The sequence below is a fragment of the Carettochelys insculpta genome, chromosome 15 (assembly GCF_033958435.1).
Source record: "Carettochelys insculpta isolate YL-2023 chromosome 15, ASM3395843v1, whole genome shotgun sequence".
Taxonomy (NCBI): Eukaryota; Metazoa; Chordata; order Testudines; family Carettochelyidae; genus Carettochelys; species Carettochelys insculpta.
Window position 1 is genome coordinate 9,191,964 of NC_134151.1, and position 27,440 is coordinate 9,219,403.

Sequence of the window (27,440 nt, forward strand, 5' to 3'; positions counted from 1 at the left end):
GGTTGGACAGATGCATGCTAGCTCTGATTAGCCGTGTCTACACGTGCACGCTACTTCGAAGTAGCGGCACTAACTTCGAAATAGCGCCCGTCACGGCTACACGTGTTGGGCGCTATTTGGATGTTAACATCGACGTTAGGCGGCAAGACGTCGAAGCCGCTAACCCCATGAGGGGATGGGAATAGCGCCCTACTTCGAAGCTGAACATCGAAGTAGGGCACGTGTAGCCAATCCGCGTCCCACAACATTGAAATAGCAGGGTCCGCCATGGCGGCCATCAGCTGAGGGGTTGAGAGACGCTCTCTCTCCAGCCCCTGTGGGGCTCTATGGTCACCGTGTGCAGCAGCCCTTAGCCCAGGGCTTCTGGCTGCTGCTGCTGCAGCTGGGGATCCATGCTGCATGCACAGGGTCTGCAACCAGTTGTCGGCTCTGTAGATCTTGTGTTGTTTAGTGCAACTGTGTCTGGGAGGGGCCCTTTAAGGGAGTGGCTTGCTGTTGAGTCCGCCCTGTGATCCTGTCTGCAGCTGTGCCTGGCACCCTTATTTCGATGTGTGCTACTTTGGCATGTAGACGTTCCCTCGCAGTGCCTAATTCGATGTGGTGCTGCGCAACGTCGATGTTGAACGTCGACGTTGCCAGCCCTGGAGGACGTGTAGATGTTATTCATCGAAATAGCCTATTTCGATGTCGCTACATCGAAATAAGCTACTTCGATGTAGGCTTCACGTGTAGACGTAGCCATTGAGTGAAAACAAAAAAGAAATTATGTAGCACTTTAAAGCCTAACTAAATCATTTACTAGTTGATGAGCTTTCATTGGACAGATCCACTTCTTCAGATCTATAGCCTTACCAGAACATGAAGGGCTTTTTGTGTTGATAGAACACAGACTAACATGGCTATCTCACTCTTACTATTCTGCTTGAGTGAATATGCTAAAAACAACAATATAGATGTTGCACCACAAGCAGCAACATGGGCTAGCTATTCAAATATAAGCCCAACCTGCCCTTATGCCAGAACTCAAGCTGCTATTTTTTTACACACCAACTTGCTCACAGCTGCAATGTAGTCATACCCTGAGTGTTAAACTCAGATTCCCTTCTTATGCTTTCGCCAGCATGCAAAATGTATTTCCATACTCCATTTTAAAGATATAATCAATACTGCTAAAGATGGCATATTGTAGTTTTATTGCCTCTAAGCTCAAGTCTACACTACAAACTTATGTTGGTACAACTACATCTACATCTCTGAGGGGTGTAGAAAATCTACTCACCTAAACAATATAACTATACTGACCTAACTCCCAGTGTAGACACCGCTATGTTGACCAGAAAGCATCTTCCATCAACACACCTACCACCTCTCAGGGAATGGAGTACCTATGCCAACTGCAGATCTTCTCCTGTAAGCATAGGGAGTGTCTTCACTGCAGCACCGTAAGGGTAGACAAATCCTAAATTATAGCTTTTGAAATAATTTCCATTAAAAAAGCTTAAAATTAGTTATATTAAATTTCACAACTGCAAACTTAACAGGCTTTGCCATAAAAATTTAAGTAATCACAGGTTTTAAATCCCTAGAGGTCACAAATTATTGATTCATGTTCCCCCTAAAATAGCTACACCAGGTGCACGAAAATGATAAATATCTGTACCTACATATCTATGCAAACACGAGTTATTTGTAGAAATGCAGCGCATCTCTTTCATTGCTACTGATGCAAACAGATACTAATTTTGTATATGTGAAGCATCTGCAATATGGCATTTTACTTTCAGTGCCAGATTAATAGTTGTATGAGTAAGGCTATGCCCACAGCCTTCCCGTATGGTCCTAGTCAAGTGTTTAAATTTTTGGATCCTAACTGCAAAGTGTGGATAGCAGTACTGGACTAACACACATGGATGCCAGGAAGCTTAATTCACTAGTTTTTGAAAAATGCTCTAAGATCCTCAAATGAAGGCATTGGAGAAACGTAAGCCAGGAAATATTACAATTATTATGTTTCCTGAGGGTGGAACTGAGCTCCCAATGATTTATCACAATGTCTCCTTTTCTCTCCAAATTAGAAACATAATTAAAAATAAATCTAGTCCCAATGTGACACAGGAGGGAACTCTGAATGGGCACTGACAATCTGACCACTGAGACTCTCAGTGGTTGGCTGAGGTTTCATCAGGTTTTCCTTATTTTCCAGACTAAAATCGCAGTACACTGCCCTCTCCCAAAACTTTTATATTCAGAGTAGAAAATTTTGCTCTAATGGCCCCACTTAAAAGCTCTGGCTCTTCCACAGCCTCTAGAGAATTTTTAAGTAAACTTTATAACTTTTTCATAGTGCAGTTCTTTTTGGTCTTCTTCACCTCTTAATGTGGTGAGAGTGCATTCCTCCCTCTGACTCATGCTTCGCCCTCTCTATTTTTAGACTCTTCTCCATCTCGCTGGACCACTGCAGATCACATTAAAAGACCATCTACTGCATTTAAGTAAATCCTGGATGTGACAAACCGAGAGAAACAGAGAAATAAGGCCAACCTGAAGAACTCACGACACTGTGAACAAAAGAATTCTGGTGTGAATTAACAATGCTCTGAGTGGTTGTCTCGAAGCGCTGCCTGCTTATCTCACAATCTCTCATGGTTATTTAAATCTTTTTATTGTGATTTTCCTTTTTTCATAAGACCTTACAAAAAAGAGTTTTAAAAGCACAGTCCTCTTCTAACCCAGGGGAGCTAGTCCAATCTCTCAGTCAAACATGTATTTAAGCACCTGTAAAGATAAGCTTGTTAGCCACCAAACAACACTTATTCATTTTTAAAGGTGTGTTATTTACCCAGTTAAATTACTAGTTTGCTATGTGCATTTTTAAAAATCTGTTCTAGTGCTCACTGGAGATGCTAGTTAGACATTTCTGAAGGCTATCTAAAGAAGTTTATCTAAAGAACGCAACACAGCAGTGGAAAAGCAAGCTTCTCCTCACCAGTGTGCCTTACTGGGGGAATGATGCCAGTTTACACAACTTGCCAATTCAAACATTTGTATCTAAGAATATAACCAAGTTAATGTCAATTAATGTCAGCTATAGACACAATGTCACTTTATTAATGGAGACCCTATAAACTCTTTTTTGTGGACTAACTGGGAAACACATATCAGTAATCTGGCAGATCAACAGTTCCAGAGAAGCCAGAATGATCTACCTTGTTAACTTAGAGACTATGGATCTGCAGTAAATGTCAGCCATTAAATACCATCAGTGTTGACGACAGGGCCTTCTCTTTTGCCTCTTCTGGAGTTTGGAACAGTCTGCTGGTATCTCTCTCTCTCACTAAATTTCAGCAGAAGCATATTTCTTCTCTCTCCTTATCATTTAGTTTCTCTCTCTCGTTGCTGTTTGTTGTTCCATTTTGTGTGATTGTTTTACTTAGCATTGCAGTGTTTTGCAGGAACAGTTTGTGAGCAGAACACTGCAAGGGTTAAGGTTAATTCTACTGAGTGTTTAGCTGAAAGGCATGAGTGTAAGAGTGAAGCTGGCTTGAGTACCATCTTTATCTTAAAGTCTAGCTGGCTTTTTGTTCATCAAATGGTGAGTCTTCTGGCTATTTTTAAAGGAGAAAAAGATCAATTTAATTTTATTTTAAGAGATATTTTTCTGTACAGGCCTTTCAATGGAAATGAGGTAGATGAACACCACAGTCTCACCCGTACAGCAGGCACCATATATCCTCAAACTTCCCTAAGCTGCATAGAAGGCGAGCCATGGCTCATTCATATCCCCAGGGATGGCAGGAGTCTAGAGACACACTGTCAAGGTGCCACGAGCAGGAACAGGGCCACCAGAACTGACTGGTCTCTGGAGATTTTGGGTTAACCATCCATGCTTATATCATGGTGTGGGGAGGGAAATGATGATTTTGGAAAACAACTCAAAAGGAGAATTGCTGCCCAGGGCTGCTCCCAAGCATTTGGCTGTGGCAAAGCACAATTTGCCTCTAAGACTTTAGGTACCATAGGTACTCCACTACCCCCATGCCTCATTAAAAATCTAAACACATTCCCAAGCTCTGGAGGATATAGTATGTTAAGACTCATCCTTCTCAGAAGTATAAGCAAATCATTTCACTGCAGATGTAATTAAGATTTATGAGTTCATCATGTTTAACCAAGAAAACAAAATTCACATTATGCTCCGAGTAATTTTTGCAGCACCGCATGCACCCTTCACTCCTGTTGGTATAACATAGCTAACTGAGAGAGACTTTAATTATACAAATACTGCAGTTGCCACTAACAAAATAAAACAAAATTCCTCCTATACATTCTGTTGTCTCTCATTTTAATCAAATGCTTTGTTTCCACTGAGACAGCAAATCATACAGGTTACACTGCCTTCCCAAACTACCTCCAAAGATGGAGCACAGCATGCAAGCATTTATGAAGACCAGGTATTCAATCCTTTATAGCAGGCACATTACAGCTTTTTGCTCACATCCGTCTTAAGCTACTCAGAGAGTACATTTACCCCGTAGCTTCCTAATGTAACAAACTTACCCATCAAAACATGGTGTTTCTTGACTAAAACTCTACCAAAGTAAGTGATTAAATACAGTGGAGGTATTTACTTGATTTATTGCCCTTATATTTTGATTGTCTGTTTGAATGGGGCTATTAGCAATCCAAGCTTTGTCTACCATGACTCAGGGGTGCCACATGGGGGATTCTCAGGAGGCCACATGCACCCCCAACATGCTATGTTAGCACTGTGCCACTTCTGGTGAGTGTGGGGGAGGTCCTACCCTTTCACCTGGAGTGGTATATCCCGAGACCAGCTTGAGATTCCTAGCTTGTGTTGCTCTGGGGAGCAGGGGAAGGAGGGGACTGCCCTGTATTCACCACAAGCAGAGTGGCACTTCCAGAGGAAGGGGCGGCGGAGCATAGGCAGGGAAAGTAAGAGGCATGGGTGGAGCACGGGCCATATGGGCAGTGTCTCCTGGAACCTGTGAACAAATTATCATTGCTGTGACTATTACATTGAGGACTCCAGGACAGAGAGTGCTTTAGGTATGTGTCTGTATAGTGTCTAACACAATGGAACACGATGACATAATGCAATCAATAATAATTACATTTAGAATTATAGGTCAATGCACTGTATCATTTATTAATAAATTTAAGTAACAAAGCACAAAATATTGTGTTGACACCAGGATAGATGTATCATGAGTTCATAAAAGAATGAGAGCTTTTCTACACCTAAGACAAAAGAGTTTGTTTATATAAGACATCAGCTGTTTAGAGAGGGATGATTAAATTGATTTTCACAGTATATTCTGTCAGTTCTGAAGGACATGGCAGGTCATCCATTCTATAGAGATGTGTGCCTAACATCCAATTTTTAAAACTGAAGACATAACATAGTGTAGACTCAGAGAATCCAGAAATGGAAAAGCTAGATTAGGTCATTTAATCTATTGCCCTGCCACAGCAGGGTTATTCCCTAACATGTAGTGATTATTTTTTGCCCAGTTTCATTTTAATTGTCTCAAGCTTCCACCAGTTTTCTTGATAGACAATTCATGGGTTAACAGACCTCAATTTACGGAGGCTTTTCCTGATATTCTTCCAATATTTTTCCCTATATTAGTTTCACCTCATTATTCTAGTTTTCTTTACTCTGTTAAATGATACATGTCTGTTGTCAGTTTTTTTATTCCTTTGAAATATGCACAGACTGCTTCTGTATACACAAACATTACAGAGCAGATCCTCAGTTTCTGCAAACAGATGCATGCCATTCACAGCAGGATACCAGCTAGGGGGGAACAAAGGGCATTCACTGTGGAGTGAGTGCAGTTTGATGGTTATTTAAGAAGGTGCATTCATGGCTAGTATTTGCTGCTGATTGCATGATACAGCACAAGGACAAGAGCTATAATGCACACACTATTTCTACATGGTGGGTGGGCAACTGAGGTAGATGACCAGATATCCCAATGCTCAACTCACTATGATGGAGAGAACCGGAACTGCTGCTTTTCATTTGCCCTCCTCCTCAAATTCCCATTTTTGATTGAGCTGTGGGACCCTAAGGTTACAGTGTACATGCCCCGCTCACATTCACCTATAGCCTGATCTTTCTGTTCTGGTGTAACCCACCTTAACCCAGCTCTGAGTAACTTGTTACTCACTGGGTTTATCTGTATACTCAGACATCACCAGCCTTCCTTGAGCTACAGTGAACAAAGGGTTATCATATTATTATCACAAGGCTAGTTTCTGCTCTCAGTTTTGCCAGTGTACACTAGTGAAGTAATTTGTTATTCTAGATTTACACTGGTGAAACTCAGAACAGAATCTAACCCTCAGGTCAGAAATACCTGCTTGTTCCTCCTCTTTCTGCCTTGCTCCTTCCCACACGTTGGCATGGCCATGAAATGCCCTGTAATGATACAGCTTGCCCAGAAGTGATTGTTTTCATACTAAGGGTTAAAGGTTTCTTTGGAAGACTAGCGTTTTAAAAAGACAGCCTTCATCCTGAGCCACGTCAATTATAAAAGGTCACTCTGCACAACCAGGGAGGGCAAACCTGAAATGGCTCTTATGTGAAAAGCTGCCAGAGGCTTCCCTAAAAACTGCTGGCACAGCAATATTAACTTTCAATTATATAAATAGAGGGAGATGGGAGAAAACCTGTCACACCCTCTCGGCTATCAGGGCCTGGTTTTCTTTCATTTATTACATTCAGACATTCTGCCATGCACAGGGTTACCATATTTGACCTTTCATACAAGAGGAAACCCTGGAGAGGGAGCGTATCTGTATCACTATCTACCGACTCATGTTGTATTAATATACTATATATAACACAAAAACACAACGTGAGTTGGTAGAGACTGATACTGATACACTCCCTCTCAGGAGTGTCTGTTTTTTGAAATTTCAAATATGGTACTTCTAGCCATGCATTGTATTTCACAGTGGAAGGGTACTTGCCTAAAAGTGTTGTTTTTCAAGAATTTTATTAGCATTTTAGTCAATTTCTTCAAAATATGTAAAAGCAACAAGCTCTTCAGGTGCCTCTTAACTAACATATGGGCTTTCACACATGCACATGCTGGACTAAACTGTGATATAATCATCATAATTCTGCACTGTATGTAAGGCTTGATTTTCAGAAAGACTGTGCACTACAACTTCAGAGTAACGGTATGAAGGAGCTCAACAACCGAAAGTCAGGCCTGTGAACCTTCAGCTGTGTCTGCGCTACAATGATCTGTCAATAAAAGCTACTGTTAGAGATCTTCCAAAAAAACTTCTGTTGGCAGATCACCGCCAAGCACAAAAGCAGATCCACTCTGCTCGGCCATTCTCTTAACAGAATGACCAACCAGAAGCACAGCAGACAGGGCTGCCCTCTGTTAACAGAGGGCCCCCCGCAGAGCATCCAAACAGTTTTTTTGTCAACAGATTCTTTCAAGAAAGGCATTTTGCCTCATGGGGGAGAAGCAGAGGAGTGTTGACAAAAGTGCCGAGTTTTGTTGACAGCATGTATTTTTAGTGTGGACGCTCTGTAGGCTTTGTTTACAAAACCCTCTAGTGTAGACATAGCCTTCCTCTGAAGAACTAACAGCATTTCCAGCAGATCTGGAGAAGTTATTTATTCCCCTCTGTTTGGCACTGGTGAGGCCTCATCTAGAGTATAGCATCCATTTCTGGGACCCCCAATATATAAAGGATGTGGATTCACTGGAGCAAGTTCAGTGGAGGTCAATGAAAATGATTAGGGGGCTGAAGCACATGACCTACGAGGAGTGGCTGAGGTACTTGGGCTTATTTAGTTTGCAGAAGAGAAGAGTGGGGGTGATTTGATAGCAGCCTTCAATTTCCTTACGGGGGGCTCTAAAGAGGATGGAGAGAGGCTGTTCTCAGTCGCGATGGATGGAACAAGGAACAATGGTCTGAAGTTACAGAGGGAGAGGTATAGGCTGGATATCAGGAAAAACTATTTCACTAGGAGAGTGGTGAAGCACTGGAATGAGTTACCTAGAGAGGTGGTGGAATCTCCATCCCTAGAGGTTTTTTATGTCCCAGCTTGACAAAGTCCTGGCTTGGATGATTTAGTTAGGGTTGATCCTGCTTTAGACAGAGGGCTGGACTAGATGACCTCCTAAGGTCCCTTCCAGACCTAGAATTCTATGATTCTATTATTATAATAGTGCTTTGCTTCCTCTAATAAGTTCAAGTTCACAACATCCTCATGAGATATTATTAACACTGTTTAATCTGTCAGGAAACTGAGGCACAAAGACATGCCAGGATTCATCACGAGACTATGGCACAGTCGAGAATTGGACCCAACCAGCCAGTTTCCCTGGTATGTGCTTTCAGCTTTCCATACTTCAGACTCTGTTACTCTATTTAAACACTGGGCATTTGCCTCAATAATGATCCACGGCAGTATAAATTCCAACACCACAACTAACAACTATTGTGTGTCTTACGAGCTACACAGTATTATTCTGTATCCAAAACACTTCCTCTGACTAATACTGTCGCTATGCACAAGTCATTCCCCTGCTCAGTTTCCTCATTTGACCTTTTTTGTGCCACAGGGCATTCTGAAGGCTAACTGTGAAATGCTTTGAAATAATGAGCAGTAAGGGCTAATTATTGCCAGTTAACACAAATATAAACGATCAGGAAAAAGCAGGGTATGAAAATACAGCAGAAGGAATTCGTGCACTCAGTCACACAGCAAAAAGCTGGGTGTTTTTAGTTTCTGAGCACAGGCTATTACAAACGAGTATGTGAAATGTCATCTGTTGAACTGGTTACTCTTACATGCTCTCATGCTGCATTTCTCCTTATGGTCTGTTATTCCATGCTGATGCCATCATCCATTGTCTCTATTTTCTCCTCGAATAATATGAAACCTGATTGCTTCAATAATCTTCTATACTGTCTTTGACTAATACTAAGGGGAAGCTTATTCACTAGACAAACAAATTCTGCTGCCCTTATCTAGGCAGCATTCCCAGTAACTTTAATAAGAGTTTTGCCTAAATAAGGACAAGACTGTAAGACGTGTTCCCAGAAGAGGTCAAAGCTGTTTTCACTTCCCTTGCAGAAAATACAATGTATTTCTGCTCCTGATGTGGTGTCTGGCCTCTTCTTTTTCCTTGGATGTGTGGTGGTATTCTCTCTATTTAATAACTCGGAGTCCCAGATCTAAAGGTTTTTGTCAATTCCTATAGGTAGAGAACACATTGGAATGGCTACGCCCAGGCAAAGAGCCAGTGCAGCTTAGGACAAAAAAAGCAGCAGAATGTAGAGGTCATAAATAAATATTTTTGCATACCTCCTAGTGAAATACATTTATCACAAACAGCATCATGAGACAAGTTTGGCTTGCATTTCCAAGCTTGTAGAGTGTAAAAGATCCAGCTGTAACCTCACCTTTGCCTCCAGATGGCATTGTTGCCACATCATCAGTCCCTGGCAATCCAGTTCTTATTCCATTGTTAAAGGTGTGTCCATCTGCTGGCTGCAACTGCCAGTTTAGTCCAAGCAGATGCATTGCTGCAAGAGAGATGAAGTATTGAAAAATAACTATACAGTACATAAATTAAAAAGTCAATGGGAGGAGAAGCAGCCATTTTCAATTAAAGCTCTTCAAGGAGATGCCTTAAAAACAGCTTATTCCTGGGTCAAATTAATGTGCTAAAAAGCTGAAGACTCACAATGACTTGGTTTATCTTTGTTCATTTACCATGTGCTGTAAATAACAAAACATGAAGGGACAATATATCATCCATCTTCAAATAAACAAAAACACAAATGAGCAATTTTAGACATGGTCAGCCAGCTTTCCTTTTCTTTCTTTCTCAATAATACTCAAATTACACACATTTCTTAAAATAGTAAGTTAAAAAGGGATAACATGTTTTAATACAAAGTGTGGCACTTCCTGAAGTATAAACTTATATTAGAGCTAAAATACACTAAAGCAGAACTGATCCAAAACAGTATTTCCTCTTGTTTTATTTAGCGTTTATTTTGATACATTTAAACTGACACCAACAGCTTTTATTTTGATTTTGCTCTCAAGTTTGTTATCAGATTGCAAAGCTGAAAATGCTTTTTTTTTAAATCCTCTATTAAGTATTGGTCTCTTCTGTCTGGTAAGGACTTAGGGTACATCATTTAGGTGCTGCACTAGAGATTTATATGTACATCTTCTCCTTGCATAAATAAATTCCCATACTTTCATCATATAATAGCCTTGCGGCTCATTTTGTTTCCTGCTGTGTTTGAAGTGCCAACAAAGCTGCTTTTATTTGTCTGTCCACAATCATCACTGATGCCAATCACAAGAACATACACGACATCAAGGAGAATGCTTTCCATCAGCTCTGGCTCAATAGCAGGAGGGGATCACCATTATTTTGTGAGGCACACACCACACAGTAGTTATGGTCCTTTTAATAGCTCAATTCTGCCACATCAGATCTGAGTGACAACACACCACATTATAAGCATCTGCACTGGAATTAGAATAATCACAAAAAGGTAGAGACTATCCACCAAGGCATATCTTCAGCTTTTGAGAGCCCTATAACTACATGCCCAGAGGTTTGACACGGGCATGGATATTTGAAGCTAAAAAATTATCATGCGAAAGGTAATTAAACAATGCTTCAGAAATCACTCTGACAATTATCTATGAATGCAGAGTGTCAGTGTAGCCAAGACTGCTTCAAATTCAGATTAAAAATGAAATCTTTCAGTGTGTGGCCTCACACAGAAGAATAAAAAAATCACCCCATCTGGGTGGGTATGGAAGGGACCTGCAGCCACCTCATCATGGTTTTTAGTCCTCCTCGATCCCATGGAAATCCCTCTGAAAGTACTCTGCTAAGTTTAGTCTCCAGAGTTTTCACAGCAGTAAGCCAGTGGCAGGAGGGAGAGCAGCTGCTCTTGGTGACACCATCTCTCAATCAAGCATAGGGGGCAGCCTGGGGACAACTAATAATGACCAAATGATCATTAATTTACATCAGCTCCCCTGTTGTGAGCTATGAAAGGTGTGCTGCTGCTTTCAGAGGACCTGGAGATGGCTGGGCAGTAATGAAGAAGCACAGGACCTTTGTGCAGATGGTCCTTGCCTCCAGTAGTGACATTCAGGTTTCAGGCCTCCACACACTTTCACTGGCCTGGATGGATCAGTCCACGCACCGAAGAATGAGTGAGATGTCAATGAATTTGAGAGTCTGTACTGGGAATAACCTAGGCAGGGGATCTCCAGACTCATTGTATCTAGGCTGAAGGAGTACTCAGACGGCTGCTTCTGTTCAAAATTGTACCTAATTTTCTCTCGCAATTGTTACCTTAAATACAGTTCATTTACTTGAAGAGATGGAAGTCTATTGCTTCAAGTAAGAAGCATTATTTTTTACAAGAAAGAGATAAGGAAAACATAATGAGTGGTTGATTCTTCCAAGAGAATTATAGTTGCTAATTTATAACTACCAGGTAAATTCAAACAGGGAATTAAAAGAGATTTTATTAATGTGGTGTTAAAAGAAACCATGATCCATCTGCTTCCAAGTGTGCCACGATTTCATTAAAAAATTCTGCTGTTCTGTGCTTTAATTTTAGATGCATATTAGGACGGAGCAATTAGAAATCATTCCTAACAGGGCTGGGATTTGCGTGTCTACCACAGGCCCCGATTGAGGCAACAGGGGGAAGATGACAATCTCCTCCATGTTCCATCTGTCTAGCACTTACATCCATGAGGAGTCTCCATGAAGGGAAGTAGTACTGTTTGTAAACAGGGGAGACATGTTCATCTTCTGCTAAGAATACAGAATGTAAATTTGTATGTATTATGGGCCTGGGAGAAGGGCTGCAGTCTGGTATTGTATACTGCAGCTCTGAAAGGCAGCTGAGGAGTGACAGCAAGATGCTGTCTATTCTTTCAAGCTTCAAAAGACTCTGCAATGTTAAATGTATATGATTAACCTTTTGTGCTGTTAATCAGACAAGAATGCCTGCAGCAAAGGAATACATTCTTAATTATAAATAGTGAGATATAGTCAGAAGTTGTGCACAGTTACACCAGCAGTGAAATTTGGCCCAGTGAGTGCCTATACTTCTCCTGCTGTCTACATTTGGCTTTTGAAAACAACAGTTGAGAGAACTGTGATGCTTTGGCTTAATTTTCCTCACTGTCCACACACACTTACTTTCAGTCACAGTCCATGTTGAGTGCCCCCTGGTGGATGCTCACACCAGTCAGTTGTGTTGGACCCCTTTGAGCATGGAGAGGCTACAACCACAGTCTCTGGCCTCCTGGACATACTTCTCAGGCAGACTCTCCACCTAGTTCAACTTCCAGGGAGTGTGACCCTTTGATCACCTAGGACCATTGCTGACCTACCATCTCACCCCTGTTGCTTAAGCACACTCTCTCTATTACAGTTTCCCCTTCAGGGACATGTGACTGACAAAGAAAGTGTGAGACAGCTTTTGTAAAGGAATTTCTAAGCCAACCGCACCTTATTTTTAGACATCACAAGAAATATACCATTCTAAGGCAAAACAAAATCTTAATGCAAATTCCTGTCTCAGTTTTCTCACCCCACTCATGCAGCCGTTGGGATTGGGTCAGTGTTCATTCAGGATCCTGGATGCTCTATCCTGGACTTCACTTCTCTGGCTTATCCTTCTCTTCCTGGTCATGGAATCTCCTCATGTTTATGCACCAAGCCCTCTGTAGCTGCTCAAGTCTGGGATCCAGAAAGCTAAGAGGGCATGTACCATTGTGTTCTCCTGAATCTTACAGAGGCTGTGTTTTTAAAGGCCTGTTCTAATATGTTGTTTCTTCATTTCTGCTAGGTAACTTTCCGTGTGCTAACCTCAACACCTGCAGACAACCTGATTAGAATTAATTGCTTTTAGATGGCACCCACCTCATTGTTCTAGGGTTTCTAATGGAAGCCTGTTCAGGGTAAAGACTCTTTGTTGCTCTTGTCATACATTCCTGGCTCAGACTGGAGTGCACCAGCCCTGACTGCAAATACCTGCTTCAACATACTCTGAGACATTCAATAATAAAATTGTGACACACCCGCATGTGTTATGGAAAGTGGGTTATGAACATAAATATGCATAACTCAGAAATGCTAATGTGCCTCGTGACCTATCCTTTTAACATTGTATCCTTCAGGATCTATAAATCCTATTTTGGTGCATGTATCATTTTGGTAATTGAAGTTTTAAGTATTGTCTACATATTTGTGTTTCAAATGTTTGTCTCTGTGAAAACCTCAACAGGAGGTGCGGCTACCCTATTGTGAGAGTATGGCTTGTGAGGGGCCAGCAGTACTTAGCCAGCAAAGGGCCTTTTGTGGGCAGCAATCCACATGTGAAAAACTTTTGCTGTCTACATTCAAACCAGTGAGCAGGAAATGGCTGACTGCATAAAAAAGGACAAAGACAGGTGATTTCACTCATGTGACACACCATCTTGGAATATACTCTTATACAAAGAAAACAAGGACATTCCCTCTATGGGGGTAAGGTACAAAGTGAGATCTGGGGTTCTTCCACCTTTCGTCTTTAGCCTGCCTTGGAAATTGCCTGAAACACCCTAAGGTTTTTAAGCCCCTGATTGACAAAGTCCTGGCTGGGATGACTTAGTTGGGATTGATCCTGCTTGAAGCAGGGGGGGCTGGAGTAAATGACTTCCTGAGGTCCCTTCCAGCCTTAGGATTCTATGAGGAAGACAGACATCCTTTACTGGAGACCCAGATCAGGATAAGATCATTTCTGATCTGAAGATTTCACCTGATATAGGAACAGCTATTTAGGATAAGATGCATTTTCTCTTTTGTTTGATTTGGTAACTCATTTTGATCATCGGCCTGTTTTCTTACAGCCACTTAAATCCTACTGCTTTGCTTAATAAAAACTCTTTTGTTTATAATCAACCTCAGTGTAAATTGTTATTACCTGCGGAGAGCTACCACTGTGCAGATCTCCCTTTCATTGATAAAAAGGGCTTATCTAATGAGCCCTCCCTGTGCAAATCTTTTGCTCAGAGAGAGATGGATTTATTTGGGGTTTTGATCCCACCTGAGGGTTGATTTCCTGGGTGCTGTGCCCTAGAATGATGTCATAAATGTCTGCATTGCTCGGCAGGTGGGTGGTAACCCCAACTCCATGCTTTGGCTGGAGGAGATCAGCAGATCTGGCCCAGCAGAAGAGTGTTTGGGAGCCTCAAAGAGCAAGAAGGTGAGTATTCCAGTAGCGTGATCGGCACATTGGGGAACATCCCCGGTGTCTTCTGTGACCTCACCCCAACACATCATCAAAAAATCCACTGGCATTCATAAGTTTTACATAGGCAAATGTCTCAAATCATTACTCTTGCCAACAGTGGTCAAGCAAGGCGGAGTACCCTCTTAAACTCCAGGCCACAGTAACGTCTTAGAAACTCTAGGCCAAATTTTGCTCTGTGTGAGATTAAATCTAGGTAACTCTAGTAAGCTCCATGGCACTATTCCAGATTCACTCATGGGTGACTGACAGCAGAAGCTGGTCCATCAGATTTATATTAACAAAAGAATTACAGAATAAATACCATAGCCCCTATGTCTGCTGGGGCATATTCGCATGTAAGAGAGCAGAAATAGTGTAATCATCACTTCTGACCTCATATCAATTTAACACTGACTTTAGTGAAATTACTCCTGCCACCAGCATGTGTTCAAAATAAGGCCTATCGAGTTTCCCTGTTGCAAAAACCATAATGCCAGGTAGTCCCCCACACATCATTGCCCCAGGGAAGCAAAAGACATCGAAATCAACCATATAATACTGGGCACTGTACGCTAAGGGAAATTTCTCTACTTTGTATTTTTACCTGATGTGAGTATTTGCAAGAGATGAGGCAATATGCAGGAGATCTGAAGGAAGTTTTGTATTTTTGTCCTAACAAATAAACCTCCTGATAACTACAAAATACATGTAACTGAATCCAGGCACAATGATTTATTGAAAATGAATTTAAATATAAATGCAATTCCTGTTAAATAACAATAACTACTAAGCTTAGAAACATGATACTTAACTATAGATACTCCTATTTAATTCCAGCAACATAAACCTATATATGTTACAAACTAGTCTTGAACTCACATTGCTTATAAATGGCCAATAGCTGGAGGACAAGAAGACACAACGAATTAATGTTTTAGCCTTTTCTCTCTGGAGAAACAGGTTTAAGTTTGACACGAGTCACCAGTGAAATGAGCGTGGTAGGCCTAGCCCCAAGAGATTACTTGCCTGCATTACCAAATGGATGAACAATTCATCACAATTGACAATCTTTCCTTAAGAGAGGCCCAACACTGGAACAGCGAAGTTTCATAAGGTTGAGAGAGGGGCAATGAAAGAAATGTATGGAGAAAGCTTGAACATGTACCTGACAATATATAACGCTCGAGTCTAGCCAGGGCTTCCATTCATTTAAAGAGAAATGAGTGATAAGGTGCTCAAATGCTACAAAGACACTTGCCTTCTAACTATCCAAACTGATGGAGAGGAGGATTCCACCCCAAAAAAATTAAAATGAGATAAATGGCCACATGAAAGTTCATTAAAAAACTAACAAAAAAGAGCATGAACCAGACTGCTAACAGTGGTGCACAGCTAACAGACACTGAGGAATAACTCACAGAGGAGTTTGGCTCAGTAAAGCAGTAGCAGCTCTGGGAGCAGATGCAGTGTCCTTCAGACACAAAGCTCAGCAGCTTTGTGGCGCATGACTAAACATTTTCTCACACAGAAGTGGTTGGCAACAGATAAACCTGACAAAAGCCAATCGATAAGCGTTAGAAGTTATATGGAGAGAGACATTGTCTTTGGCTTGTGTAAGCATGGCAGTCAGCCCTCACCTGTGTTTACAGAGAGTGCAGTGAGGAGCAGAGGATTTTTCAAGGATCAGCATCGTCAATATGTAACAAGGGGTGGAGCAGAATATTTGACTTCTCTTATTAAATGGCAGAGGAGGCAACGGTCTCAAAGTCAGATGCTGAAAACAGGGCTCGTGATTCTGATTCATGCTAGGGTCTCTTCTTTCCCCTGTGCCAGTGTAAATGAGAATCTCCCTGAGGAAGTGTGGAATCAATGATCCAAATCCTCCTCCCTCAGTTAGGCTACATCTACACTAGACATAGCAGCTGACTGCTGATATGCAATTTTAGCTACACCAATTGCACAACTAAAATCAATTTATCAGTGGTCAACTTCAATGGCTGTGCATACAAAAAAAGGTTGATAGGAGCGTATCTCCTATCAACTTTCCTTAATCCTCACCGCTCGTGAGGAGTTCTAGGGTCAACTTTGAACCTGGAAAGTGGAGTTTTGTGCATGCACTAGACAAAACCCCAGAAGATTGACCCTGAGGATGTCAATCTTCTGCAGCAGTACAGATGCAGGCTTACACCAGTGTAATCCACTTAAATGAAAGGGATTGCTCCAAAATAATCAAATGGAGAAATTAACGTTCTGCCATTTACACACACACACACTTCGAGGATAAAGAGTAGGTGTGTCCTTTTTGGCCCCTTGTAATGGCAGGATACTGCATATCCTCTGCACTACGGTGCCAGATAAAACAACTTTGTTCTTCTTTCAGATTCCAAGGCTAAGATTCCTCGTTACACTTCACAGAGCGTCACAATAAAAAATATCTTGCTAACAGAGAATTAGGCTTCATCAGGGTCCTTTCAATATATCACAGACTAATGAGCACTGTTTACAGATAAATAACAGTAATAAGAAAGAACAGGTTGAGCGGCACTGCATATTTGATGGCGTTACTTTTCGCACTTATTTGTCTCATGCAAACAGAGGGATAAACTATTCTGCTAGATGTGATGCACGACATGAGTAGAGATAAAGCCTTCAGAGCTAGCATTAGGGTTTTGGGGTGACACCAGTGAATCTAGCCTAGTGCCACAAACTCAGGGCACTTTAGTTTATAGAGTTTGCTTCCCTTGCTTCATTATCCTGTCTCAGTGCCTTGCAGCAGCATCACATTCTTCAGTTCATCCACCAGTCTGGACACCTTCTCTAGAGTCTTAACCCATAGCTGTGTCATGAGGCATTAACACACTCCCCTGCCCATTCACCAGTCCTTACACCTTGAGACTTGCTTGAGCAGACCCTGCTCCCCACACACCCATGAGCAGAAATGCCACAGAACATTTTCCAAAAACAAATGGGTTCTAAGATGCCCTTGGATCTCAGCATCAGGATGTTTTTACAGGCTGGGATTGCTGTACACCAGATCCCAGTTACTGCAAGTTCCTCAATCCAGTGCTGAAATTCATTCTCACTAATGTATGAACACTTACACTGGGTGACAAATAGAAGAATAGGGTCAAGTCTGGTCATGGGAGAAGTGAATATGTATTAGAAAAGGCAATAGCAGACTTCAGAGACACAACCAACAGTTAACATTTTCCTCACGGATACCTTCTAGACACAGCAATCACACATTGTTTTAGTAGGCATATTCTTTTACTTGTGCAATGCCAATTGCCTAGGGAAAGCGTGCAATCAGGCTGTAGGATTACGTGAATACGTACTCTGTAGAACTTGCTCATGTGAAATATGTGATGAGCACTTGCAGAGCATCAGGGAAGTCAGAGGCTGGAACAGACCTATTATGTCACCTAGTCCTTCATGTGTCAGTGCAGGATTGCTCCCTACAGGGTAGTTTAAAATATAACTTCCTACATCTATCATTTAATCTAGATTTAATATGACTATTGTAATATGTAAATAAAATAACTGCTTATTAACTATGCTTGCTTTAACAACTAATAGATTATTCTCTTTTTCACACTGCTAAACCTCAATAATATGCCTCTGATAGGTTATTTAACATGTACGAAATGCCTTAACACATTTAAATTAAACATACATTTGGAATTGTTCTTTAAAGCTTTATCAGCACATGCATTTTTTCTGCACTTTTTTCATCATTGGCTATGTCTTTTAACCTCCTACAGCCTATTCCTATTTTCAGTGGTGTAAAGATAGAGAACATCACTGAATACAATATCTCTATTAGTGGAATGAGGTTCAGAGTAATACTTACTTACATATGGTTTTATTCCATATTCATCACCATGGTACTACAGCTCGATACCTTACAAGTTACACAGGTTTTTAAAAAAATCTATTATATTTACACACACACACACACACACACACACACACACACACACATAACTTACCACATATGAATCAGCGAGAAATGTTTTGTGAAATGTGGAATCTGACAGGTATTTATGGCTAAGTTACATTTGGGCGATATTCCTGGTGCAAGGAGGACAAAGGGGGTGCAAGAAGTCACCCACTGTCCTCCCAATACAGGGGTTGGCTCACAAATCCAGTTACCACTGTGTTTCATTTCTTCAACCCCTAGGACACAAGGCAGGGGCATGAGAAAGGTGAGTCCAGAGCCTCGTCCCTCCTTCTGCAATCTTCTCTGCAGCATAGCTTATTGTTTTCAAAGAGGAGAGCACAGTGCACACTCCTTAGAGATTGAATGCCAGGCATGCTCCTTCCATGTGCCAGAGATACAGGAGGGCTTGTGCTTTCCTGAGACACCAGGCTAGGGAAGGTTGGTTCCACTGCATGGAAGGCAGTATTTCCCTGGCACTTTCTGACTCCTTATAGGTTAACTCACATTTAGATTCTTAATTCTTTGGGACAGGGATCTTACTTTATAACTTCTTGGCAGAAGGCCTAGTATACTGTTATTACATAGCTAATAAAAAGGTGCTGTTAAAGTGTGCAATATTATAACCAATGACAAAGAAAAATGGGATTTCTGTTGAGAATGATTAATTACCTCCTTTCGGATACATTTATTACTGTGGAAAAACGAAGATGGAAGTGAGGCAATAAGGCCTTTGATTTTTGTGCTGATGCGTAAAAGAGAGGAAAACAAAACAAAATATAAAAACAAAACACATTTTTCAAACTGACTCTGTGGTTTCTCTCCTCCTGAATGGCAGCAAATGGAATGGAATGAATTTTCAAAGAGGTGCATGAAAGATACGGCCGGAAATCCCATTAGCAGTAATGGGATTTGTGAGCCTCTCTCTCATGCAGCGCTTAGAAAATTTACCCCTCTATGTCCGACTTCAGTCTTTTTACTTCAAAAAAACTTGAAATGTTTACACACCCTTGAATTACATTATGGAAAAAAAAAATGATCTGAAGACCTGGCGTCAAATTCCCAGGAACCCCCCAAGAAAGCAAAGTTAAAGATAGCTTGGAACAGTAGTCACAACCCAGGCCCATTGTTATGTCTTCGGGTACCCTACGCAGCCCAAGCACCTGCACCCTGCATTGCTCCACAGGGGAGCAGAGCAGCAACTGTGCATTTGGGGGCAGGGAGCTGTGCTCAGAAGTTTGGGGGCAAGAGCCAGGCAGAGAAGCTGGTGGGGAAGCAGTGCCTCCTGCCAGAGCTGTGGGCTGGGAGGAGTAGGTGCCAGGGCATTGGGGTCACTGGAGCTGGTGGTGGGTGGCAGTCAGAGCAGAGGGTAGGAGACTGGGGGATTCAACTGCTGGGCAATGGAGGTGGAGCAGGGAGACAGAGAGGCAGGGGGATTGTGCCATGGGGGTGAGAGGCAGAGCCTCTGTGTATTTGTGCTGGTGGGGAGGGTTGAGTGATTGTGCCTATGGGGCTGAGAGACACAGTGTGGGGGATGTGGGGCTGCAGGACTGGGCCACTGGACTGAGAGGGAAGTAGCAGGGAAGGGCTAAGGAGCTAGGGAATTGGGCCAGGAGGCAGGGAGGCCAGAGGATTTTTCTCTGGCTGTGCTAGGCACACAGTGGCACAACACAGTGGGGCAAAGTGGTGCCCTACACAGCTGTGTACTCTGCATAAGCCTAGGGACAGCTTTGGCACAACTTGTATCATTATTAGTTCTCTGCCTGCTATTCTAACTGCAACGAGGCCAAATTTCCATTTTCTACTTTTTGTCTGCTCCCTTTTCAGTCCTCCTCACAGAAATGTTTTGATTTTTTGCCACTTTCCAAATGCAATTTTTGTCACAAGAGGGATAACAGCATTGCATGCTGCATTCAGGATCTGAAATCTCATGACAAAAACCATACAAGAGTAACAGAATGTAGCACACCATTCATCCATTTTCATGACAGGCCCGAGATTGTATAGACTACAGAAAATTTAAACAAGTCTTGAAACTGTATAAAATAAACTCACTCTTCTGGCAATGGTAAAACTCAAGATTGCTGTATTTTGTGTTCATCTGAATACTGGAAATGAGTGATGGTAAATAATATTTCATTTACTATACAAAGCACTTTCCATACTGGTCAGTTGAAATGCAACTGCTTCTGGGTGGAACAAGAATAGGGCAGGGGGACACATTGAAGAAAGATGCTAGAAAACCTTACTCTTAGAAGACATGACATCAGATTGTTTGTGCTTAACCAGAGAAGAGAGAATCTCAATTTTAAAGTGTCATTTAAAAGATCCCCCAAGACAGAGTGCATGGCACTAAATTCATTTCCATTTCATATCAAGAGAAGGAAGACCTGAATTGGTCTTACCACGACTTGAAATTGTGATTCTAGAAAGTATGAGTATTTCAAACCAGATTTTTAGACCACTAAACTGCCAGCTCTGAGAATTAGACTTTACTTACATATTGAATGTAACTGAAGTGTGCATATAATTTCAATATTTTTAATAGAAACTTTCCTGAATTTAAACCCTGTATTTGAACACCTATCGTCCTACATCTGTACCAGAGTCAAATCCCAAATGTGACACCCATTCTATAAATGGACTGAACCCAAACCCTAGACTCTAACTGCTCTAAGCTTTGTGGATTCAAAGGTCAAATCCAAATTTTGCAGCTCAAATCCCCATTTCTGATTTTTATACACAGTGAAAATGAAATATTTCTCTTCCACCTTTATCCCTTTCTACACAATCTTCAAAAATGTATTTGGATTACATGTTACAGCCACCCAGTCCATTGTCCATAGAGCAGAAAGAGCCATAGAAACACTATGCTTGCTAAGTAGCTTGTCCAAGCATAGCATAGAATGGTCTGTTATAACATTTTTAATTGGAAAAATCATATGAAGTTTTAAAATATATTAAAAATACTCATGTAACTGTAATAAGTTACACAAGATAATATTAGAAGGTTTTGTGCCAACCATGAATTAAGGTTGTATATTTAAAAACTATCCTATGCTTCCAAAGACAAAAGGATAATTGCTCCTCCCACATCCCGCTGCCCAAGATTCTTATTCATTTTTGAGAGTGGACATGTATTTTTCTCTTGTTACTGTGTAGGATACACAATAAATTATATGTCACAGACGAAATAATGTTCTATGACATGCAAGAGGAAAAGTACTGATTTTAAGTAGTATGTGTGCAGAATTTAACCCACACTAATCCTTGTAAAGCATGGTCCTATGAATGTGTTAGACTGGTGGATGTCCTATTGATCCAAATATGTGACATCTAAGCAAGTACAAAGGTGAAGCCCTAAATGAAAAACAGCCTTGGAAAATAAATCTAGTCAGTCAATGCTGTGTAACTGCTTTAGAGCTGTTGGTTTTTTATACTAACTTTTTAAAATTAGTAATGCCATAATTGTTCATATATGTGTAAATAAGTGCATTTACATTTTTTGTTAATTGAGTTTCAATCTACCATCTCCTGTGATGGGCTTACCAGAAGAAATTCAGTTTTCAATCCTGTACCAGCCATACTCTTTGTAGGTTTTCGAGGTTTGACGTTTGTTTACTTGTTTTTATGGTATGAGAAAGTGGAAACTCCATGATCTTTTTTTGCACATGCTCTGCATCTGTGTCTTCGCATCTACTACACTAGAGCAGCGAGCAGCAAATTTATTTGTGTAAGAGGAATCCCTATTGGCTCCAAAACCTACAAAAAGACAGTCCCTGCTCCATGGAATTTGCAACCTAAATATACAAGGCAGAAAAAGGGTAAGAAAAAACTGCAGTTCCTTTTAAATCAATGGGAACTGTAGCTCTTCACTGTATCCTTGAAAATCTGGCACACAAGTATACATCTGAGGCACCTTAACCAGAATATGGGCTCCTAACTTCAAAACCTAACTTACAAAAATTTTGCCAACTGTGTTCTTCATCCAATATCTAGAGTGGATAGCCGACTTGTATGGCTTACAGCTCAGAGGATTTTACCGTACCCTCAAAAGCACAAACAAGAGTCTAAATTTATTCAGAATATATTATTGTTTCTTTTAATTTTCTCTTCCATGTTACCAAAAGATACTCAATTTTCTCTTCTGACGTATATAAAACCTCAAACAAAGTTTTATAGTGTTATATCTTTTATAAGAAGCAAAAAATACAGGACTCCCCTTCAACAAAGCAATCTCCTGCTGTTTCCCAGAGAAGATGCTGAAGAAGAGACATGAATATTACACAGGGCCCTAAAGGGGTGCATCAAGAACCCAGTTTCATATTCTGGGGTCAGCAATGCAGAATGCTTACTGCCAGTCCCCAACATGTTTAAATACTTGGCATGAAACTCACGTCCCAGCTGCAGTCAGTGAAAATTTTGACCTTAACTTCAGTTGCATCATAGTATCACCCCAGGACTGTTCTGTTAGCTTGAGCATCTCAGGTGACCTGAAAGATTAGAGCAGCTCATGGGGAGAGCTGTATTCCCTTAGGCAACTGCAATGCAACCTATGAAAAACTAGAGATAAAAGTCAAGTTCAATTTAAGACACTGAGCAGTAGAGAAATTAATGCACGTATCACTGCATCATTCATATGTAGAATAAAATGACACTAGAGAATTCACCCTCAACAAAACCTTTGCCTCTCATGGTAAATTCAGTTACATATAATACGTAAGGTCTGTATATAAATTATTTCAAACAATGTAATAAAACATGAAAACAAACATTTATGGCTGAGGAAGCTAAAGTCACTGGGAATTCTTCTGCAGAGAGATGGAACATTCATGCAAATCCATTTAGGCTACGTATACACCAGAGGGTTTTGTCGACAAAACCCACAGAGCATCCATGCTAAGAATGCATTCTTTTGAGAGAGCTCAGCACTTTTTTCGACAGGTTCAAAACTAATAAAAGGAAATTTTTCTTCACACTGCACACAGTCAACCTGTGGAACTCCTTGCTGGAGGAGGCTGTGAAGGCCAGGACTCTATTAGGGTTTAAAAAAGAGCTCGATAAATTTTTGCAGGTTAGATCCATAAATGGCTATTAGCCAGGGGTAAAGTATGGTGCCCTAGCCTTCAGTACAAGGGCAGGAGATTGATGGCAGGAGATAAATCACTTGATCATTGTCTTCTGTTCTCCTTCTCTGGGTCACCTGGCATTGGCCACTGTCGGCAGACGGGATACTGGGCTGGATGGACCTTTGGTCTGACCCAGTATGGCCGTTCTTATGTTCTTATGACAGACTTCTGCCTCCACCCCATGAGGCAGAATGCCTTTCTCAACAGAATCTGTTGACAAAAAAGCCGTGCAGCTGCTTCAGGGGGGCCATCTATTGGCAGACAGGGCTTCCAGGTCACCAGGCAGCATTACACATTAGAGAAAATGCTAGGAAACATTTTTTTTCCACAGCATTTTCTAAGCCTAAGGTCAAACAATTCAGTGCCCTGAAGGTGCCTGCGTGAGACGTATGTAGTTCTTACAAAAATACTAATTTTGACTTAATTCCACGATACAGTACACAGAGGGAATTTACAGAGTTTTATTGTTCATTTTCCATTTAAATATTGGTTTGGAATTAATGGATGTGTTCTTTTTACAAATAATGCTGTGCTTTGGGTTGTCCATTCTGTTGGCTGGGCAGTCTGGCTGCTCTCTGTTTACAGAACGGATCGACAGAGCAATCCACTTTTGTGTGTGGCTGTGGTCTGTTAGCGGAAGTTTTGTTAGAAGATCTCTTCCAACAGCAACTTTTGTCAAGTGATCACTTTATTGTATACATAGCCATAGAGAGACAGCCACACAGAAAATGCCATGGTAACTAAAAGTACATAGCGATGGTCTGTGCTCCCTATTTTGTCCATAAATTTCAGTGGCCAGAGGTGAAACGTACACTCTGTGATGATCAAAAGAGAAGTAAATAATAGATATTTTTAAAATTAGACACCAGTCAAAATTCTTCTGGCATTTGTCTCTCAGTATTTTTCAGAATTAACTTAGCAGTCAAGACACATGATATATTGTGAAGCAAGTTTATTGCTGAAAGTAATAGGTGTTTTAGTTTCCCCAACACATAACTCTGCTATTGTAGCTGTTTTCTCAAGCTCTTAAACAGCACAAATAGATGATTGTTATTGGGAGTAGTCTGTTAGAAAAAAATGTAGATTTATTCTCCTTTGGGTGTTTTCTTAACATCAAAAACAGGCTTACAAAGCACACTCAATAGTTTTGGAAGAAAATAATTGGAAGCTCCTCTATTTCATTTTCAATTCTGACAAGTTTCCTCAGTGGTTTTAGCTTCTCCCTTCATATTACTAACACCTCCAAACGCCCAGGAAGTGTCTCCTGAGGTTTCTTCCATTTATTTTATTTCGTGAAAAAATGCCTGTTGTTTATAGTCTAACAGAAGAAATCTGCTTCTGTCTACTGTAAGTGGCCATCTCTAATAATCACATCAGTTATAAGTGAAATGCATTGTACCAATATTTTCATGGAGCAAGTAGATGGACTGACAATATGCAAAACTCACTCACCCCTATATATAACAACCTTCAGGACATCTCCAAAAGATCTGTGGTAACAGCAGCACAGAGTTTTATTGCTCAGTTTCCATTTAAATATTGGTTTGGAATTAATGGATGCCTTCTTTTTAAAAACAAATAATGCTATTGTAACATGAAATGAATTTCAAGTCCTCCCGCTGTTCCAAAAAATTGTTTTATAAACCTATCAGATATAAACCTAATCATCAAGTATTTTTGCAGTTTTCAAAAACTCCAGATCTCTATATAATTTCGAAAAATATATAATTTACACTAGTGTGTAAGTCCCTGGTGGTAAATTTTTTCTTCATATGCAGGATTAAAAATTCCTTCCCTACATTGCATCATGGAATTAAGTCAAAATTAGTTTGTTTTTTTTGTAAGAACCACATAAGTCTCAAACAGGCATCTTCAGGGCACTGAATTGTTTGACCTTAGGCTATAGAAAATGCTGTGAAAAAATTGTTTCCTAGTGTTTTCTCTGAAGTGGAATGCTGTCTAACTCACTATTATTCGGTGTGATAAATAATTAGGTTAGAATGATTAAGTATCGTTACCAATAGTGTAACTGACTATATGGCATCTTAGAGGTTGAGAAAGACAACACAATTTATTTTGTTGCCTGCTCCTATTCCAGGTCAAGTTGAAAAATTTCCTTGAATCTTTTATAAATCAAACCTGTATCTGCAATGCTTTCAGAGCTGCTCTCATCCTCATTTTGGCAAGCTGGACCCAACCTTGTCACTTACTCTCTGTCACTGAACAACATGAAGGCCTGGCTGAGCCGTACTCAAGCCCATTTATTGTAGCACTCCTCTTTTTTTCCTGTAATTGTCCTGAGAGGCTAAAAAGGAAACAAGATTCTATGCTGACAGCTTAGCTCAGCGTGAGCTATCATTTTTCACACAGAGCTAATTAAAAACTGAAATTAGTTAAATATGGAAATGACACTTGCAAACACTATAGCAGAATTCTGGTAAAGTCCCTTCAGAGTGCTATGACATTACCTGCTGCTTCCAAACTCCCCAGCTGAATTTCACAGTTAAAAGGTTGAGCACAGGGAAAATTATTATTGAGATTTCCAATTCAAAATGTGTATGTAAAATTCTAAATTAAATTTCATGGTAGCCCTTCCAGTAGCTGGGGACCAAATGAGCAGTCAATGATTTGGTGCTTAAATAGTGCCCCTACATGTACACTCTGATTCCCTCAACTTTAAGAGCAATGCTAATTGTGCCAGGATTCCGACACTCCACAAGGCTGGAAGTCCTACATCAGAGATAAGAAATGTCCTGGTGCAAAAACAGTTACAGTACAGTACTCAGAAATTTCAGATATACAGTGCATAATGGGAACGTTTTCACTGTTCAACAGCACATATCTCAACAGTGCAGAATCCAGCAGCCACACTATTTTGCACTTTATAATTTTGTATTGCATCAAATGCTGAACACCTATGTAGAGAATGGTTTACATTACATGTAGTGTCACAGGAGGGGCGAGGTAATAATTAAAACACACACTCATGCACATATTGTGTACTTAAGTGGCCTTAAAGAACAAAGGCATTGATATGCATAAAAGTGACAACAACTGACATTAGCTTTCTTGAGTAAAGAACCAATCAAAGTGCATTTGGGATCACATAAACTTGTCTTCTTTACGGAAAAAAAATGGTATTTGCTCACAGGTACGTTACAATTTCTGAATGCAGTTTAGCTAAACTCACCTAGAGAATGGATTGCTTTGGATACATAACAAGGCATTCAGGATAGCCAGTCACTTTCAAAACAACGGAATCACTGTGATGTTATTGTTTCTTCCTACCTCCTATTCATTTACCCTTGAGGCAACCCCTCCCACTGGCTTGCTGCCAGTGTTGCACCAACAAATCTCTGTCTAGGAAAGCCAGAAAGAGACCCTATTTAGAACAAAAGCCACTGTTACTCCGCAAATCAAAAAGCAGAGAACAGTGCAGCAGCAGAGCTGCCAGAACCTCTTCTCTGGCAGCTATCGGTATAATCTCTACATCACACCCAGGCTCTGCTAGTCCAAGGTCTTGAAATTATCTCAGCTTACCCAGCTGGAGGGGATACATTGCAGCTGTAGCATCAGACTGTCTTATTTTATTGAATTTTGGATATGCATTTTCAAAGCAATTCAAATGAATTTGCCTAAGGCCTATGATCAGTAAAACTCTTGCCACTGTCTGCAGCAGGCTTTCTAAGTTCATAGTTTTTAAAACACAAGTGATAGGATGGGAGCATTTATTGTAAGACCAATGCTCATAAAAAGTCTGGTTTACAAAAAAAAAAAAAAGTATGACTTTTAATCCAAGACACACAATAGCCCTGAAGATGTGGGTCTGTTACTTAAAAAAAAAGAAAGTAAATTGTACCTTGTTCCATGTTAAAGATGACAGAATCTCTTAGCATTTCTATACGTCAATGATGGAAAAACAACAAAGAACATAATGAATACAAATTCTTAAAAGGGATGATTTAAGAAGCAGCTAAGATTTACCTAAAGTTTCAGAAGCCCAAGGTAAGCCTATTGGGAGTACTGTGAAACTATGATGAAAT

The 27,440-nt window shown here is 40.7% G+C and overlaps 1 protein-coding gene across 1 annotated transcript in view; it reads right to left on the bottom strand.

Annotated features, from left to right (window-relative positions):
* The window catches only part of TENM2 (teneurin transmembrane protein 2), a 1,128,689-nt gene that overhangs the window by 203,274 nt on the left and 897,975 nt on the right, over positions 1-27,440 (bottom strand). Inside the window, exon 8 of the mRNA XM_075010154.1 lies at positions 9,463-9,585. Coding sequence (XP_074866255.1) covers positions 9,463-9,585 — 123 coding nt within the window. The remainder of the gene's footprint in view (positions 1-9,462; positions 9,586-27,440) is intronic.